Source organism: Drosophila grimshawi, unplaced genomic scaffold, assembly GCF_018153295.1.
Source record: "Drosophila grimshawi isolate 15287-2541.00 unplaced genomic scaffold, ASM1815329v1 contig_1377, whole genome shotgun sequence".
Lineage (NCBI taxonomy): Eukaryota > Metazoa > Arthropoda > Insecta > Diptera > Drosophilidae > Drosophila > Drosophila grimshawi.
Genome location: NW_025062900.1, coordinates 14,472,097 through 14,490,136, shown reverse-complemented (window position 1 = coordinate 14,490,136; position 18,040 = coordinate 14,472,097). Strand labels below are relative to the sequence as shown.

Here is an 18,040-nt window from a genome sequence, read left to right as displayed (position 1 = left end):
TCCAAACTGAATGAATATGCAATATACACATATATGCATATACTTTATACATATCTTAAGTACATATATATGATCGGCTTGAAAACTCTGTCTGAAAGATTGTGGTGAAATCTGATTCATCAAAAAATGTATGAATTTTATGTTGAAAGTGCTTAAGGTATATTTACCATCAATATGATATACTAAGATAATCAAACCGGCTAGTCTTAAAAATCTCTATCTTTATCAAAACTAGAAACTTTCTATTCTTATAAATAATATCAAATGCTTAAAATAAAAGGTATTCTTAAATAATTTAATAAGATAAATAATTTAACAGTTGTGCTTCATTCAAGTTTGTTTACAGAGATATTCTAAGAATTAAGTAGGATTTTTTGACAAAGTTTTTCAAATTGAGGCACCAATTAGTGTAACAGAACACTTTTCAAACAACTTGTTCTGTTAACAAAGTTGTAAATTATATAGGGTGTTTACTTTTCGAGCATACTCCAGTTGCTTTAAATTAAAGAATTTTTTCATTTTTTGCTTATAAATTCTATTTTTGCCAGTATATCTTATTTGACAAGAATGAGCATAATTTAAATTTCTGCCTAGCTGAATTTGGGTTCCTGCGTTCTTCCCTTGTTCAGCATACGAAATTGATTATAATAACAACATAAAGCATTATTCTTCTTGGGAATATGGGAAATGTATTTAAAATGATAGAAATGGATTCTAAAAGGTCCACAAAATGTGAGAGCAAAGTGAAAACAATGCCAAATAATTTAATAAAGCTCTGAAATTAAATTGTAGTAAGGAATAAAATAAAATAAATTTGGTTTCGGATTTTTGTTCATTTAATTGAACCACATATATTTTTTTTTACATTTTCTGTTAGCATTGCAAAGATTAGTATTTCTCAGCAGCTTTGGAAGCTGTGTCTAGTTCAAGTGCGCAGGCTCGTTGATCCTCTAATATTGGTAGCCGTAAGCCTGAGGGGCGTAAGCGGCGTCGTAGAGCTGCTGCTGGGGCACGCCGTAGTTGGGATAAGCATAATTGGCCAAGGGCGAAGAGTAAGCACCGGCAGACCCGTAGCCGGAAGATGGAGAGCTGCATGGAACTGGGGCCAGGTTGGGCTGGCAGCTGAACAAGTAGTTCTTGGGGCAAGGAGGAGCTGGAATGCTAGAGCCACCGCCGCCAGAGCTGCCGCCATAAGCGGATTTACGCAGACGGGTCAAATCACCGTAGCCTTGGCCGGAAAGACCGTCAATTTCGGATTCGTGGTTGGCCAGGGCAACAGATCCTCCGGCACTGCTGCTGGTGATGGAAGCAGAGCTGCCGCTGTTGGGTGCTGCCATAGCGGAGGTGGCAATGGCGATGAGAGCGAAGCACACGAAGAATTTCATCTTGAATCTAGAGCTGATGTGCCTACTGTAGTTACCAAAAGGTGATTGATGTCATTTGCAATTCCATGACTAGTTTATATAGTAGCCATAGTTTTGCCTAGTTGGCACTAGTAACTTTAACTATTCTTCGACTTTGAATTTCATTTCATTTCTTAAATTTGCGCTGAGCTTGACAAACCGTCAAGTGTAGATCTTTTGGGGTCAGTTGAGTGTTCATTTTATACATACATATTTAAATTTCTATAAGAAGATGTTGAGGTTGTCAAAATCCATAAAAAAAAATGTGTGGAAAGTGTAGCAGCCGTGGTGGGTGGGTAAATTGTGACTCGTGTGCAAGTTGAGCAATGCTCCATTTCTATAGACAAGTCGACTTTAACACTAAATAGATCACTGTTATGCTTGTCATGTGAATATTTTATGATTGCGAAATGGTTCAAGTTATTTGTGTTTAGTAAACAATTGGTGACCCACTTAAAAGCTATTAAATTAATACTTGCCAAATGTGTGCAACTTTTTTTTATCTATATGGTCCACATAAATAAGTAAATATATATAAATATATATTGATCTACATAAATAAGTAAATATATATAAATATATATTGATTGCATTCCATACTTCTTATTATATATATAGTTTCTGGCAGATATACTAAAATAAACTGGCAGATATTAGATGTTAGATATAAAAATACACATGCCGTAATTTGCTATGATGTGGCACATTCTAAGAATATATATATGCAAATGAGAAGTTAAAATTAAGAGCGATATAATATTTAAATTCGCGTGACTTTGTTTTATTACTGAGTGTCGTCATATATTGCCCAAGTCATTAGAATTGTGTCAATGTCACTTTGATGTCATAATATTCCATATATATTCTATAGAATAAGTGAAATTCTGCTATATTTACAAAAGATTCTTGAATGTCTTTATATAATAGGGGACAATCATAACATCATAGTAATAATAATATAATAAATTTATATTATAAATTAAATTTAATAATAGTAATAATTAAATTAATTTTGACATTTATAAGCAAATATTGTAAAAATGTGTTTATTCTTCTGCACATTAATTAAATTAACACCGAAATAAATTGATCTTAAGTAAAAATCTATTTTTTGTTTGCTAATTTCATTAATTTCATTAATTATATATAATTATTATTATTATTTTGCGTATAACTACAATTTCTGAAAATATACTGACAAAATTCATAGCATGTGAACATTTGCAGATAGATGTACAAATATTTGAATTGTTTTATTTCTCATTCATTTCTTACTCCCACTCACGACAATATTCTATATAAGTATTTTTGTAGATGATTCAAAGTGAAATGCAAGTGCCAACGACCCACATTTTTGGTTGAGTTTCGAAAATTTATTACGCGTCGCCAAAGCCGTTACATAAATACAAAATTATATATAAATTTCGAAACAACATTTAACAACAAATACAAATACATATATATATATAGCCACAAATGCCCCCCTAACAGTGGCAAACCACTGCGATTGAACACACCACACACTGCCGCACAATCACTCCAAAAATATTTATGTGCTTGTATATGCGAGAGGCATGCATTCAAAGAAGCACATAAATTTCCAGAAAATAGTCACAAGCTAATTAAACCGAAATTTGCACACACTGTCAAACATTTTTGGTATACACATATAGAAATTCATATGCATGCCAGGAAACTCAAATAATTTGAGAGCAAATCAACATATTCGACAAACATTATTAAAAAGTCCAGATATCCAGCGAAAGGGTATAAGGATCGCTTCATTTGGCATCAGCGCTTGCGGCGACATTGGTGTTATTTTTGAGACCCGGCATGCGGTTGCAAGTGCCCAGCAAATGACGGCAGCAGCAACATCGATCGGAGCTCTTGCTCATGCCCCTCATCATTTTCGTAGGGAGCGAAGCACACATGTTGTGGCACAATCGTTGTTTATGTGCTGTTACATTTTTTAGGATCGTTCTTCAGATACACTCACTCAATTACGCTCAAGAGTTGCGGCGGCAACTCCAGGCAAGTCCAGCTTCTCAGAAAATCTGCGTGGGGTAGTTTTTGAAAAGGCGATCAAGCGCGATCTGTGATCTTTGAGTATCACTCAGAGGAGAGGAGTCTGTTGCTTGTTTTGGCTGACTTTAAATTGTTGTTGTTGCTTCCTCAAGCAATTTTTGAATGAATGCCAATTTTAATATCAATACAATGTGTAATACATCTTATTCATGTCAATTAGTCTAAAATAATTGTTATTATTATTTAATTATGGATTAAAAACACTGTTGTTGAGCATGATATATTAAGTCGCTGAAATGTTCAGTTGAAAGAAATCCATTTTGTCTTGAATGCTCAGAACTATAATGAAATTTACATCGAGAAAACATTTCCAGTACATTTGCATAGTTCTAGTTGTAATTTTAAAATGAAAATAGAGTTAATCTCATTAATCGTATATTATTTTCCTTTTAATATAAATTAAGACAGAGGGAAAACAATTACAAATATTTATGCTCGTTGAGTATCTTTCTTAACTCTGGTTTAAATTATAAAATGCTTAACATTTTTAACAACAATTTATTTATAATTTTTAGTTAGTTTAAAATGTAATAGAAAATCATCATACAATTGATAATTAACAAAGCACAGAACTTGCAGAGACCTCAAACTGCATTTAAAATGTGTCATTTTGTTCTGATGTCAATTAAAAGCTAAATTTTCCGTACAGCAAAGCAGTCGAAGCAGCTAAATTCGTAAATATTTTTGGATTATTCAAATTGGTTGCATACGAACCAGAAGATGTATCTTCTGTTATTCAACTGTTGACAATAAGATCTTTACCTCATATTTTTAAACCAGAGTGCTAAACATCAGAGAGCAGTTATCACATAATATTCAAATAGATATTTATAATGAGCTCAAAGCAGTTTGGACGGTAAACTGCTATGAAATTGCTGACAAGCTTTAATAGTGACCAAGCCTTGCATCGATTGCATATCCGGTTGAGCTATTTTTCCAATAAAAAATGTCAGTTATTTGTTATTTAATCATAATAATCTATTTAATCTGCCAGCCAATCTTTTGATTACGACTTTTCTATGTGCATCTTAAATCATTGGAAATTCAAACACAAATGAAGTTAATTCTTATTGAATTTGAAGAGAAAGACAACTTTATTTTTTGTTTATAAATATTCACTTAATTATTGAATTTGTGCAGAAAATATAAAAGCTCTGCTAGATCTGTTAAATTGATACTTCTGCTTATTGTTGATTAGTGTGATGATGATGACTGTCAATGGAAATTCACGAATCTTTGCACAGTTTTGACAGCAGCATTTATTTCGGTTGATTGACACCGATCGTCAATCATTTTGACAAATAGAATGAAATAATATGACATTATATTAGACATTTAACGAAATCCATAAACTTAGCTTCTTGTTTTACTGATCAGCGGTGACACCGCACGTTGCAATTATATTAGACATGAAGTCAACAACGCTTTCCAAGCATTTCAATCGGCAAGTCACACTTGATCTTTGACATGCTCATTTATCGCTTCAGATACTAGCTTCATAGTTTTGATATGGTGAGTATTTTGTTCGTTACGCAACGATTTAACGCCAAGATCTTTCGCCGCTAATTTATTAACCATATTTTCTGCTCGCTCAACTGGGCGATTAGGTTATGTAAGCAACTGCAAACATACGTCACGCTTTGCACAGACGGGACGAGCTGGAAATCAGCAAACGATCAACGCCCAGACAAAGATAAACATAACAAAGAAAGAAGTGCGTGCGTGCCACATGCAAAGTGAGGCAATGCTAAACAAAAAGACGCGATGGCCAGCTGAGTGCAGGCCTGCCACATCCCCATTCCCATCTCTCTCTCTCTCTCTCTCTCTCTCTCTCTCTCTCTCTCTCTCTCTATCTATCTCTCTCTATCTATCTATGGTTTGCCCAGGCGTCTGGGTGCTAACTGCAAGCAGGCAGGCCACTTTCACTTGGTCACGGTCATGGTCATGGGCACGGCTGGTCTCTCCGCCTCTTATCGCATTTCACAGAGCCCGATACCCTCCCCGATCCCCGATCTCCGATGCCCGCATAGGAAAGGAAGTCTCTGTTTATCTTCTGCAATTTGTTATGGAATTTGAATTTGAAAATGAAATGAAATTACGAAGAACAGCCGACGACCAACTGACTGACTGAAGCGATTACAGCTCAAATTCTTGCCGATGTCATCGTGTACATACATACATATGTACATATATATAGATACGTACGTTTGTATGTAAGCTGACGTATGTAGAGAGAAAGAGCCACAATAATAACAGGAAGAGGCGTAAAGAGGTCTGAGGTCTGAGCAGGCAATCGACGCTGAACATATGCGATAAATGCAAACCAATGATGATGGAGACCCGGGGACCTTGACAGCTCCGACAAAAAGAGTGTTTAAGTTGATAAGCACTGCTACTGTTTGAATTGAACGGAAATCAGAGCACACAACTGTACTTAACTGCACTGGAGTCTGAGTAGAATCAATACGCTCCACAGCCAGGGAACTTGAAGACTTAATAAATATATAAATATAAGTACATATTTATATGTATAAAACAAGAGAAAAACAAACAAAACGAATTGATAACAATTCGCAGTGCAACACTTTAAAATATAAATGGCAAACAGGTTTTTAGAAATTTCTATTGTAAAGATAACTTCAACTTTTTATATGTATGCAGGTACTTAGAATAATAAACAAACCTGAAAATATCCCATTACTTAAAACTCTGAAGTCATGTATATTTTTGTCCATTTAATTTATAAAATATAATCTTTTTTATTATTAATAATTATACAATCAGCTTACAACAATAATCTAAACGACTTAAGAGTTTAAAAGCTCTTCAGCAAGCAATGTTCATTCCTTTGCTAAAATAATAATTTTATATCTATCTTTGGTATTGGCATAAGATATTGCATTATTCATACCAATGATATATTATATAGGAATTGCCTAGGATTGGAAGTGGTATGTCTGGTGAATATTTGAATATAAATATCTATAGCGAAGTTTTTAATTTAAAACTTTTAAGAAAACGTTATCTGGAAACTATTGTTTCTCGCTATAAGCGCTGAACAGATCGGAAAAACTTATGGTAATCTGGTCCTTACTTTACGATAATGGTCGCCAGCAATAATTTTATCAGAAACATTAATATATTTTTTCTATATAATCAAGCCGATGGCCAACTTTTTATATATCCTGCCAAAGAATCATCTTTAGCAAATATCAAAAAGAAAGAATTCGTTTTCCAGCCCAAAAAGTTGATCCCCCCAAACAGCGTTTGATACATTTTATTTACAGTTTCGAGTATTTAAAAACCAGAGTTCAACCATCTACCATAATCTATCCTGACCGGCTAGGGACAAGCGATAGTTGTATTCCTGGAATAGTTCGGGTGCCACGCGATAGGGTTGATCCACCAGAGACAATCGTATGGGTGTCTGGCAAGAGGGTGAGGAGTATGTGGGCGCTGGTGGTGCTGGTGATGGTGCATAGACTGGTGCCGGTGGTGCTGCATAGACTGGTGCCGGTGGTGGGGGAGCTGCATAGATTGGTGCAGGAGGAGCTGCATAGATTGGAGCAGGTGGTGGTGGTGCTGGTGCGGGATAGCCATAGAGAGGCACGCCCAAAAGGGGCAGATAACCACCACAGGCAGGCGCATTGCAAGTAACAGCTGGAGGTGGAGCTGGAGCCGGAGCTGGAGCAGGAGCTGGAGCTGGCGCATAAGTTGGCAATTCAATTTGTGGTGGTGGCGGCTCATAAGCTTGCTGCGGTGGTGCCTCTGGTTGGTTATCATAGCTTTGTTCCGGCTGCTTCAGCTTGTATTGGAGCTCATCTTTGACAGCGGGCGATGCCGATAGATAAATGATGGGCTGATAAACGATTTGTGGTTGTTGTTGTTGCTGTTGTTGTGCAGGTTTCGCATAATCGTCTACTTTGCTGTAGCTCTCAGGAGCTGGCGGATCAACAGGTTCATAGGGCGCTGGCTGTGCGGGCGTCTCATAGCTAGGCGGTGCAGGCTCTGGTGCCTCATAGTCTACCGGTGCTGGTGGCGGTGCTACTGGTGCCACATAGCCCGCATCCCCATCGCCAGGACCGTCGGATGGATCGTAGACGCCACTGCTAGGAATCGCTGCTGGTGCCTGATTATAGTCCACAGGAGCCACTGGTGCTGGCGCATAACCAGGATTAACTGGTGCTGCATAATTGTTGGTAGGTTGCTGGCCACCACACTGGCCACACGGACCTACACAGCTGTTGCCCCACAGATCGGGCAGTTTCTTGAACAGTTTCATTTGCTTGAAGGGATCAATGGCATCCAAGCCATGTAATTGCAAGCCATTGCAGTTGTTGTTATTACCGATTGGCGGCAAGTAGTTGTTGTACAACGGATTGTTGTTGTTGTTGCAGCAATTGTTTTGACCAAACAAATCGTCCCACCACTTCATGAGCGAGCGATTTGTGCGCTTGAGCTCATCATTGGGACCCACACTGGAGCCCGTATCGGCCATCAGATAGTACAAAGGCTGTCCGGGTGCAGCAATGCTATTGGACACGCCCATGCCTGCTGGCAGCTCAGCCTGCGTGCATCCAGCCAGCCAAATGGTGCTGCAATAGATCAGCAACGTTATCAAACAGCTCCCGGACGTTTGCATTTTGCGATGATTTTTGTAACTTTAACCTCGCTGCGCGGATTCCCAGTTGCAACTATTCGATTAGCTCCGATTGCATTGAACGTTTACCGTCTCCACAGTTTCCCCGAAAACTGCAAGCTTCGCACTTTGATACCCTGCCTGGCAGCAGCACTGTCAACATTGACACGTTTCTTGTAACGCATGAAAGAAGGCCAACTTTAAACTGGAAAATGCTTTGGCAACCAAATAAAGTGGGCCAAAATTTGGACGAAACTAAATTAGGCTAAATATGCTCTACAGAAAGAGGCTCTTTAAAGATGGCTAACAGTTTTTATGGATTTGCATAATATCTTAAATAAAACTGGGTTAAATAACATTATAATTATACGTATAATATTTAATTTATATATTTTGAAAATTAAAGGCGTATTTTTTAAACATTATTAAAATTAAATACAGAGTACAGCAATTGTATTAAATTAATTTAATTGTGAAATTTATATATACAAATAAAAATTATTTAAACGAACAATTTCATAATGTAATGTTTTTGTAGTCATTTTATGACAAATTAACTGAGCAATAATAAGGCTCATTAATTTTATGTTTCTATTTTGTAATTTTCCTTTGTGTGCTTTTAACAGTCATCATCTATAAGTTAATTTTAAATAAATTAATAATAGATAAAGTTCACTATGTAAAGATAATAGTGTATAACACCTTCGGCAATAGTGCGATTATTTTGATGAAAGACGTGAAATAGCATTGACTTTTTCGTGGATTTCGCAAGGGAGTGTTGTAACCCGGTTAATAGAAACCCAATCAGAACAGCTGTGCCCGTTCTGGCCAAGGTTTACTCAACCTCCAAGCTTGGACAATTGGCAGCTAGTACATTGACTCTAAGCCTAAATTGTTTTATGTTACGTGGAGTATTTATCTACAGTTTTGTTTTTGTTTATTTAAATTGTGTTACGTGCTCAACATGTCTGATCAGCAGATTGCAGCCAATACTTGTGAGTGGAACTGGGTTCCTGTTTGATCCGTGAAGCGTAGCTGCTACTTATAAAGACGTGCGCCAGTGGAAAACAAAATGCGCAAACCCAAACGGAAGTACATCAAAGAAAATATACATTAAAAAAAAGAAGAAGAAAAAACTGCATAATAAATATATAACTATATATGTATAGGTATATATATATATATATATAAAACACTTCCTTAAGTGGCCATTGGCTTATTCATCAGTAATTGACTGGGCGTTTAATATATGAACGTTTAAGTTGGAAGAGACCAATTGGGCACGAAGAGTAAAGGCACTTTTGCAATGGAAGAAGGCGTGCAGACTACATGCAATAATAAACTCATTGCTAATTGCTGAAATCACTGAATTAGATAATATATGCCAACATCATGCTCCAAATTTGACACGCAGTTTCTCATATATCTTAAAATTTCTCAGATATGGTTTTCGCAGCAAAGAAAATAATGTACTTAAATTATTAATAATAGTTAATTAATTAAAACATTTGTAATTTTCTTTAATTTATACGATAGGTAAGGGAATGCAACTATACACTAAACTAAACTAGTCTTTAAAAGCCAGGAAAATAAAAATAAAAACAAGAATCTTTTTCTGATTTTAGACTACAAAAAACTTGTTAATTAAATAGTTAAAAATTAAAATTAGAAAGGGTTTTTTTCATTTTTCAAAAATATATTTCTAAAAAGAAGAAATGGAAGTCGTATTTTTTAGGAAAATCCTTTTTGAAATTCAGAAAATTTATAGTCTCGACTATTCAAATTAAATGATCTGATTTTCTAAACTAACCATAGAATTTCTATATGTAATATAAGTAACAAGTAGGTAATCTAAAATGATATTCTATTCTATTCTAACACCTGGGAAATTATAAATATTTTTTATATATTACAAAAATCGACTCTGGAAAAAAGAAACTAAGGATTTTAAAATGTTCACTCTCAGGCAAAGTAATTTGATAGCATTTTACGGGGTAAACAAATAATTAGCTTTATTGATGATTAGTTTATGATTTGCTGCACAGATTAGAAGCTTACTTAAAGTAATACTTAGTTAAGAACTACAATCGCTGAAGATATTTGCGTTTTTGGGAGGTGTTATTGCCACCAAAGCGAGAATTTTGCCGCTTGCGTTTGTCGACTTTGAGTTTACTTTCTCCCTTGTTTAATAGCTGATCGGCCGAGAGATTCTTTGATTCCAGAGACTTGGAGACTTCAGCATCTAGAGAAGCATCAACGTCTGCAGTTGTGCCCGAGGAACGTGGAGCATCAGTGACTTCCTGTGATCCAGTCTCCTCCTCCTCATCATCATCATCATTATCATCGTCGTCTTCATCGTCTTTATCTTTTTGGTTTCCATCTGGATCATTGGTAGCACCAACACTTGCCTCATTTGGCTCCGTGCTGATTTTTGTAGGTGGTGCTAAAGTGCTGCTGGAGAAATTAAGTGTAAAGGATTTGGGAAATAATGTGGCTGATGGTGAGGTTACTGTTGTGGCAGTTGTTGCCTCTTGGGGTGCACCAAATAGTCGCATTCGTGGCTGTTGAGCCGTTGGCGCAGCTGCTCCCAGTATTCTATTAAAGGGATTAAACGGATTCAGATTGCCAAAGGGCCCAAAGGGATTCAGCACCGGTGCCATGCCAAACGGAGCACCCACTTGCGGCGCCATGCCAAAGGAGGAGCCCACCTGCGGCGAAGGCATCCCGAAATGTGGCGACATGCCAAACGGTGAACCCAGGCCTGGCGTTGCCATGCCAAATGGTGGTGCTCCAAATGCACTCCCTAGCATCTGCTCACGTTGCGGAGCTGGTGCACCCGAGCCAGGCACGGCCAGATAATGTGTGGGCTGTTGTTGGCCATAGCAGGGCATGGCTATGATGACCGGCTGAAAGCTGGGACAATGAGCAGGTACCGCATTGTACGAGTCCGAAGTGGAGCAGGGGCGATTGCACGAATTGCAGGCATTGTTGCCATCCGGAGCAGTGGTAGCCTTTGAATTCTCTGTGTAAGCTGGAACGGGTGGAACGGGTGGCTGCGACGGTGGTGGTGCAACAACTCCTGGTATTGGTGGTGCAACCGCATAGGCGGGTGGATAGGCGGGCGCTGCCTGTCCCACCAGTTGCTCCATGGGCACCGCTTGAGCCATCTGCGGATCGTAGTGCTCCTGACTGGCATAGAAGGTGCGCATAACGGGATCATCCTCATATTGGACGGGCAATTGTTGTGGCCGCCGCGTCCATGTCATGGGCGGTGCAGCACCCACCATGGGCTCCATGGGACGCCGCTGTAGCTCCTCGAGGCGAAAGCCCAAATCCGGCATGTTCATCACATCATCGCCGGGTGCAGCGCGATAACGACTGCCCACTAGGGCATCATAGGATTGACCCTTGCTTGACGCTGGCTGGGATTTGTGTGCCGCTGCCGTCGGATTCGGAGGCGGTGCATCAGCATATGGAGGGGGCGCGGGCGCTGCGCTTGGGCCAACTGCAGTTCCGCGATTAGCTGCTGCTGGGCCTGCTGCAGCTGGGTAAGGAACTGCTGGCAGGCCATATGACTGCGCAACAGGCGCAGGCGCAATGGCAGCAGCAGTGGATCCAAACTGGGTTTCAACTGCTGGCGTTTGACTCTGATATGGCGACGCTTTGGGTGCCTCCTCATAGCTGGGCAGAATTGGTAGAAACCCAGCCCCAAAGCTGGGAAACGATGGAAATGGCACCGATGCATACTGTACATTTATTGGCATCGCTTGTCCAGCTGGCTGTGCATAATACGGTATCGGTTGCGGCTGATCCGCTGTTGCAGTTGCTGTTGCGGTTGCAGCATTATTGCCACGTGAGAAATCCGTGCCCCTGCACATGAAATAGGGCTCTTCCTGCGGCCCACTGGGCTTGATCTCCACACAGATAGTTGTCAGAGTACGCTTGCTGCGATGCAGTGTATCCGACTGGTGATCCTCGTGGGCCAAACCGATTTCCAGCATGCCCAGCAGGAACAGCAGCAGAAGCAGCTGCTGCAAGTGGTGTAGATAGTTGACCATTGCTTCCGTTTATCTAACTTCCGTTGAAGCTGTCTATGGTGCTTTTATAGTCTGCAAGTAGGCCAATCATTGGAATAAGAACTGACGAGCTCTAAACTCCCACGACTCACCTGCTGGATTCTTTGTAATCTTGCGCAATCCGTGCTGCTGTAATTTTGTAATTCACTTGTTCCGCTTGTGGCTTCTGTTGCCAGTCTGTTTTTGGGTGCTGCACTGGTAATTGGAGTTTCTTTCACTTGAAATTCGTGGCACTGAATAAAAACCTTTACAGCGATCCATAATGCCCGAGCCTGTCCAGAGAGGGTTCAATATGAATTTGACTGCTCTGCACAGCGTGCGGCATTTCAACATTTAGCCAAGACTTGTAATTTAATAACAAAAATAAATATACAGTTTGAATTGAAGTATACAAATTACATATTTTTCAATAATAATCATTACTAAATTAAGATAATTGTTTGCTCATTTTGCCAAATCAAACAAACAACTTTCTTTGGTTTTATAAATGCATCATAAAATCTAAAATCTTTGCTTGGCCTTAGAAAATGTATATTTAGAAATTCAAGGAGTTTCTTTGTCTAAAATCAGCCACCTTGGGCATATATTGCTAATAGAATTACTTCGACATTCCTGATAAATAAGTTTTAAGACAATAGCACAAAAAAAGGCCCTGGCATTTTATATCACAAAACGATATCATTATTAATAATAATCTTTGTTATTATTCATTTATTTATTACTGGCTTTACGACTTATTTTTATGCTAATGAATACAAACAAGTCATGATATATATATAGATATATATGTTTATCTAATAAATAAAGTCATTATCTCAATGGCAGAGCATTCACAGTTTGTTCTTATCTATGATTCATTCAACTGTTTCGGATTCTCATGCTTTCATTAAGCTCTGAGCATTTAAATTGTATTTTAGCTGATCGCCGCAACTTTTTACCGTGTTGCAGTTCAACAAACTCTCAAATTACCGTACAGTTTGTCCAGTCAACAAATGCTACGAGTGATATCAGTGCTTACGTGTATATTGATATATATATAGTTCATTATATTGTGTACTTTATAGATGTTTTTTAGCTCTTGAGCACAGGTCAAAGTTGTTTGTTAAATCGGTCAGTTGGTCATCTAGCGTTGGGTATCGTATAAACATATTATTATATTATAACAGTTTGGCATAAACCACTTAAAAGTAATCTGTGTGTAAGCACATTGCTAGAACCCCATCCAGCTAATTCCTGGGCCATATAAATCGTGCGTGTGTCGGGAATTTCACATATTACCCAGCTCCCCTTATTTTAGAGGCCTGACACTCTCTCTCTCTCTCTCTCTCAGCCCAGTGCATCCACAGAACGTCGCTTTCATTTAACAAAAGTGCTAAACACACTTGAGCTGATGGGAAATGGATGGAGAGGATGGGCCAGAAGGTGGAAGAAGAAAACGCCAGCTTTTCGCATAATGTATAGGTGTAATATGTATGGGCGCGTGCTCGGTTCCTTCGCTGGCTGACTGACAGCACCACTTACTCAGTCATTTACTCATTTGACTGGTGAGACGGTGGTTGGCGGCGGCATAGACTAAGTGGCTGGCTCTATGACCAAGTCCCCCTGGCGACTGACTGAGCACCGCACCCATATTCGGGGGTAGCCTGCACGGCAACACCACCAGTATTGCTACACACACGCACACACACCTAGACACTCACACACACACATATATATATATATATATATATATATATATACAGTTCATAATCATAGTAAAAACAGAACTCGCAGTTTTTGGGCGCGGTCGCTGTAGCGTGCAATGTCAGCGTCATCGAGTTCTTCGTTCTCTTTAATTTGCCGTATCTGGCTTATCGCCAGTGGTTTTTTATATTTTGTTTTTTGTTATTTCATTTTACAGATATGGGCCAACTAACTAGCTGGTATACAGCAAACAAGTCTTGTTCTCTGTTGGTTTTAAGTGGCTTAAATCAAGTTGGCATTTTTTTTCGCATTTCAATAAACTCAATAAATTTGCACCAAATTTTGTTGTTGTTCAACATAAAATACAGTTGTCATCGTAATTTGCAGTCTCAATTTTTTCTTGTTCTTTAATTCTTAAAGTTCTTATTGACAACATCACAAACAATCGCGATAAGATCACTCTTCTAGGCCCAGACCGAGGACCAGAAGACTCAATAACTGTAGAAAAGAGAAAGATTCCTTAATTGGTGTGCATTTTTTATATATTAGTCAGGCTAAAATTTAAGATAACAAATCTAAGTTTTTAATTCCTATTGAGATCTTCAAAATATCCAGTTTCTCATTCAAATTTATGCATTTCCTGTGGAGCGTTGCATTATTCTAAAAAGTTATCATTAAAGGAAAATCATCATCATTAAAGGAAAATTATTGCAGATTTATAACAATTTGTACTTTGTTTGTCCAATCAACAATATGTATATATATATATATACCAGTTGATTACTAAGCCAACAATTTGAATAAATCAATCATGTGAATTATAGGATGTAAAGTTTTATTGATCAGATTTATGAATTTTCTAAAAAAAATTGTACAATTTTTAATTTTCCACATCTTTGTCATTGAGATACCTTAATATGCAACATGGTTATAAAAAAAACAACAACAATAGCGGAGTCCAAACCGATTCGCCGGAATGGTTTTTACAATTTATCCACCAATAAGAAAACGGCCTTCGTCGAACTCTATGCGACATCCGTGCTTTCCGCATGTAGTGCCGAATCCATCGCATATCCCTTGGATGTGTGCAAAACGCGAATGCAGATTCAGGGCGAGATTGCGAGCAAGTCCAATTTAAATGTTAAGTATCGTGGCATGCTGGCCACCTTCAAGGGCATCGTCATGGAGGAGGGACCACATAAGCTCTATGGCGGCATCTCGGCGATGGCACTGCGTCACACCATCTTCAGCGGCCTTAAGATGTACATATACGATGCACTGCGCGAAAAGCTGATCAGAACCGATCCCACAGATGGCAAGCCACATTTGCCGTTTGTCAATGGCGCCATCGCTGGCATTGTGGCGGGCGCAGTTTCAAACATAATTGCTTCACCCACCGACCTGATCAAGGTGCAAATGCAAATGGAGGGCAGGAGACGCTTGTTGGGCGAACCACCCAGGATACACAACATATTCCAGGCTTTTAGCTCCATCTACAAAGCAGGTGGTATTGTGGGACTGTGGAAGGGCACAGTGCCAAATGCTTGGCGTGCTGCTCTCGTTACCCTGGGTAAGTGGCCAAAGACCAAATATAATAGTCAATTTGCTCAATGAGACAGCTCAATTAAGCTAAAAGCGCAATTTATTTTTATTCACATCTAAAAGATTCCATAAGAATTAATTAAGCTTAAAAAATACTTATAGATTCTGTTCACAGGCATAACTTTTGCCAAATGTGATTCAATATTGAGAAATCAGCGCTTTTTAATTATAGTTTTACCTCTAGAATAATACGATATTTAAGCTGAAAACGCGATTCTGGCTCTGTCTCAAGAAAGTCAAGTTTAAATAACAATATAATATTGATATTTCGTAGGCGACGTTAGCTTCTATGATCTGGGCAAGCGCGCTCTTATGAACATCTTGGATATGCCCGATAATCGACTGATACAATTTATGGGCTCAATGATAGCTGGGCTTGCGTGCGCCGTGCTGAGCACTCCCGCAGATGTGGTAAAGACGCGTATTATGAACCAGCCGACGGATGAAAGTGGTCGTGGTTTGCACTACAAGGGCACCATCGATTGCTTTATGAAGCTGGTGCGAAAGGAGGGATTCTTGGCCATGTACAAGGGCTTTATGCCCTATTGGCTGCGCGTCGGACCCTGGACGATGGTGTTCTGGATGACTTTTGAACAGATCCGTCGCTTTCGTGGTGATGCGGGCTACTAGACTCAATCGAGACGTTTCAGAGATTTGTGTTAATCCATTTTTTTTTTTTCCTTTCAGAACATAGCAACTATATTGATAAATACTTTTTAAGTCAAAATTTTTAGTTATTATTATGGATAAAGATGAAAATAACTATTGGCACTTAAGGCCCGCATACGACAAGGCTCCATTCCACGTTCGGAACGATCAAGAGCAAATAACGGCCAGAAACCTACTCCAGCTGTACATAAATACATTCATTGGCGCCAACTTTGCAGAGGCCTGTGTCTATCCGTTGGACGTGAGCAAGACACGACAGCAGATCCATGGCGAGGAGGCAAGGAAGACGGGCAGCAAGCCCCGCAATATGTTTTTCACCTTACGTGGCATTGCCATGGAGGAGGGACCGAAGAGCCTCTATGCCGGCTTCTCGGCGATGGTCTTTCGCAATTTCATTTTCAATTCGTTGCGTGTGATGCTCTACGATATATTTCGGCGTCGATTCCTCTATACGGATGCTGAGCATCGGGACAGTATACGAACACATCATGCATTCATGTGTGGCTGTGCTGCCGGCTGCATTGCTCAGGGCTTGGCCAATCCCTTCGATATTGTCAAGGTGCGCATGCAAATGAACGGCAGGCGTCGCACAATGGGCCTGGAGCCGCGCAACAATAGCTGCTTTAAGGAGATGTTGTCCATCTATGGGAAGTCGGGCGTATTGGGCATGTGGCATGGCGTGGGACCCAGTTGTGTGCGCGCCTGCCTGATGACCGCTGGCGATGTAGGTGCCTATGATCTTTGCAAGCGTAACTTGAAGAATCATTTCAATATGGAAGAGGGCATTCCACTGCGCTTCGTCTCCTCAATGGTAGCTGGCTTTGTGGCAAGTGTGCTGAGCAATCCCGCTGATGTGATTAAGTCACGCGTCATGAATCAGCCGACGGATGAGCGTGGTCATGGCCTATACTACAAGGGCTCTATCGATTGCCTCGTCAAACTAGTGCGCGAGGAGGGTTTCCTTAATCTTTACAAGGGCCTCATACCATGCTGGTTAAGATTGGGCCCGTGGTCGGTGCTCTTTTGGCTTTCTGTGGAGCAGTTGCGTGTGTGGGAAGGACAAACTGGCTTTTAAACTTGCTTATAATTTTTAATGGTGGATATAGGAAGAGTGATTTATGTTTATTGGTCGTCATCAAACGATGAAACAATGTTTGCACTTCACTTTTCTCTGGAAAATTCACTCTGCTTTTGTCATGAGTAGAACCTTATTTTCCGAACTTATTTGCACTGCTCTGCATAAGACATTAATTGGGTGGAAGGTGGCTAATTAATACTTAAAGCTAAAAAAAAACTTGTCGTTTCATGTAGCCTGTCGAATACCCAAACATTTTGTTGGCCAAAATAAATTTCGTTATGATTAAAGATGCATTTTGAGACTAACCAAGACGTGGGCTATAACCCGTCAAACAGGCGCATCCCAATCCCCTCTGGCAGATGCACATAAACACGTTTTTGGGCTCTTCATTTGCGGAACACTTCGCATATCTGCTGGACGTGACCAAGCCACGTTTGTATTTGCAGAGCGAAGCAGCTGCGAAACAAATCACTTCTTCAATTTATCACTTGCATGCCGCAACTTAAATTGTCTTATCGGCGACGATATTTGGATTTCGTTTTCGCCAAAACTGAATGCTGCCCACTGATGAAAATTCAAATTCAAATTCAGATTACATTTATGAATCAGCACATTGACGTGTGCTAAAAGATAATTCGATAGCTGCCATAACACTTGCAGTTGTATATAGTTTTTATCAGGCGCCTATTGAAATACTTACCTTTCACCAAACAAAAAACTGTTAAACCGATGCCGATATTTGCTTATCGATTAACAATCGTTTCTGATTTCTATGTAAAACAATATCGCAAGGCCGGACTTATCT

At 39.4% G+C, this 18,040-nt stretch overlaps 5 protein-coding genes across 6 annotated transcripts; 2 read left to right on the top strand and 3 right to left on the bottom strand.

Annotated features, from left to right (window-relative positions):
• Positions 1-818: 818 nt before the first annotated feature.
• Positions 819-1,421, bottom strand: LOC6562375 (vitelline membrane protein Vm26Aa). Its single transcript, XM_001988124.2, has one exon. It carries the CDS (start codon positions 1,383-1,385, stop codon positions 951-953), a length of 435 nt encoding a protein of 144 aa, XP_001988160.1. The 5' UTR covers positions 1,386-1,421; the 3' UTR covers positions 819-950.
• Positions 1,422-6,749: 5,328 nt separating this feature from the next.
• LOC6562376 (extensin) lies at positions 6,750-8,166 on the bottom strand. The gene has a single exon (XM_001988125.2). It carries the CDS (start codon positions 8,128-8,130, stop codon positions 6,808-6,810), a length of 1,323 nt encoding a protein of 440 aa, XP_001988161.1. The 5' UTR covers positions 8,131-8,166; the 3' UTR covers positions 6,750-6,807.
• Positions 8,167-10,118: 1,952 nt separating this feature from the next.
• On the bottom strand, positions 10,119-12,435 carry LOC6562377 (extensin). 2 transcript variants are annotated; one of them, XM_032736615.2, is made up of 3 exons: positions 12,296-12,435; positions 10,638-12,236; positions 10,460-10,578 (listed from the first exon to the last, which is right to left on the bottom strand). In XM_032736615.2, the coding sequence occupies exons 2-3, from the start codon at positions 12,183-12,185 to the stop codon at positions 10,537-10,539; spliced, it is 1,590 nt and encodes a 529-aa protein (XP_032592506.1). In that variant the 5' UTR covers positions 12,186-12,236; positions 12,296-12,435; the 3' UTR covers positions 10,460-10,536. The 2 variants fall into 2 exon arrangements, with proteins under 2 accessions (XP_001988162.1, XP_032592506.1); XM_001988126.3 differs by having other exon boundaries at positions 10,119-12,236; positions 12,296-12,432.
• A 2,218-nt stretch (positions 12,436-14,653) lies between these two features.
• Positions 14,654-17,522, top strand: LOC6561678 (mitochondrial uncoupling protein 4). The gene is made up of 2 exons (XM_001988127.2): positions 14,654-15,456; positions 15,763-17,522. The coding sequence occupies exons 1-2, from the start codon at positions 14,811-14,813 to the stop codon at positions 16,116-16,118; spliced, it is 1,002 nt and encodes a 333-aa protein (XP_001988163.1). The 5' UTR covers positions 14,654-14,810; the 3' UTR covers positions 16,119-17,522.
• Positions 16,155-17,522, top strand: LOC6561679 (mitochondrial uncoupling protein 4C). The gene has a single exon (XM_001988128.2). The coding sequence runs from the start codon at positions 16,231-16,233 to the stop codon at positions 17,230-17,232; it is 1,002 nt and encodes a 333-aa protein (XP_001988164.1). The 5' UTR covers positions 16,155-16,230; the 3' UTR covers positions 17,233-17,522.
• Positions 17,523-18,040: the final 518 nt, after the last annotated feature.

Bases quoted from the DNA above. Each gene is read 5' to 3' on its own strand.
- LOC6562375 (XM_001988124.2), bottom strand. From the start codon at position 1,385: ATGAAATTCTTCGTGTGCTTCGCTCTCATCGCCATTGCCACCTCCGCT.
- LOC6562376 (XM_001988125.2), bottom strand. From the start codon at position 8,130: ATGCAAACGTCCGGGAGCTGTTTGATAACGTTGCTGATCTATTGCAGC.
- LOC6562377 (XM_001988126.3), bottom strand. From the start codon at position 12,185: ATGGTCAACTATCTACACCACTTGCAGCAGCTGCTTCTGCTGCTGTTC.
- LOC6561678 (XM_001988127.2), top strand. From the start codon at position 14,811: ATGGTTATAAAAAAAACAACAACAATAGCGGAGTCCAAACCGATTCGC. The intron at 15,457-15,762 runs GTAAGTGGCCAA...GATATTTCGTAG, and splicing joins TGCTGCTCTCGTTACCCTGG to GCGACGTTAGCTTCTATGAT.
- LOC6561679 (XM_001988128.2), top strand. From the start codon at position 16,231: ATGGATAAAGATGAAAATAACTATTGGCACTTAAGGCCCGCATACGAC.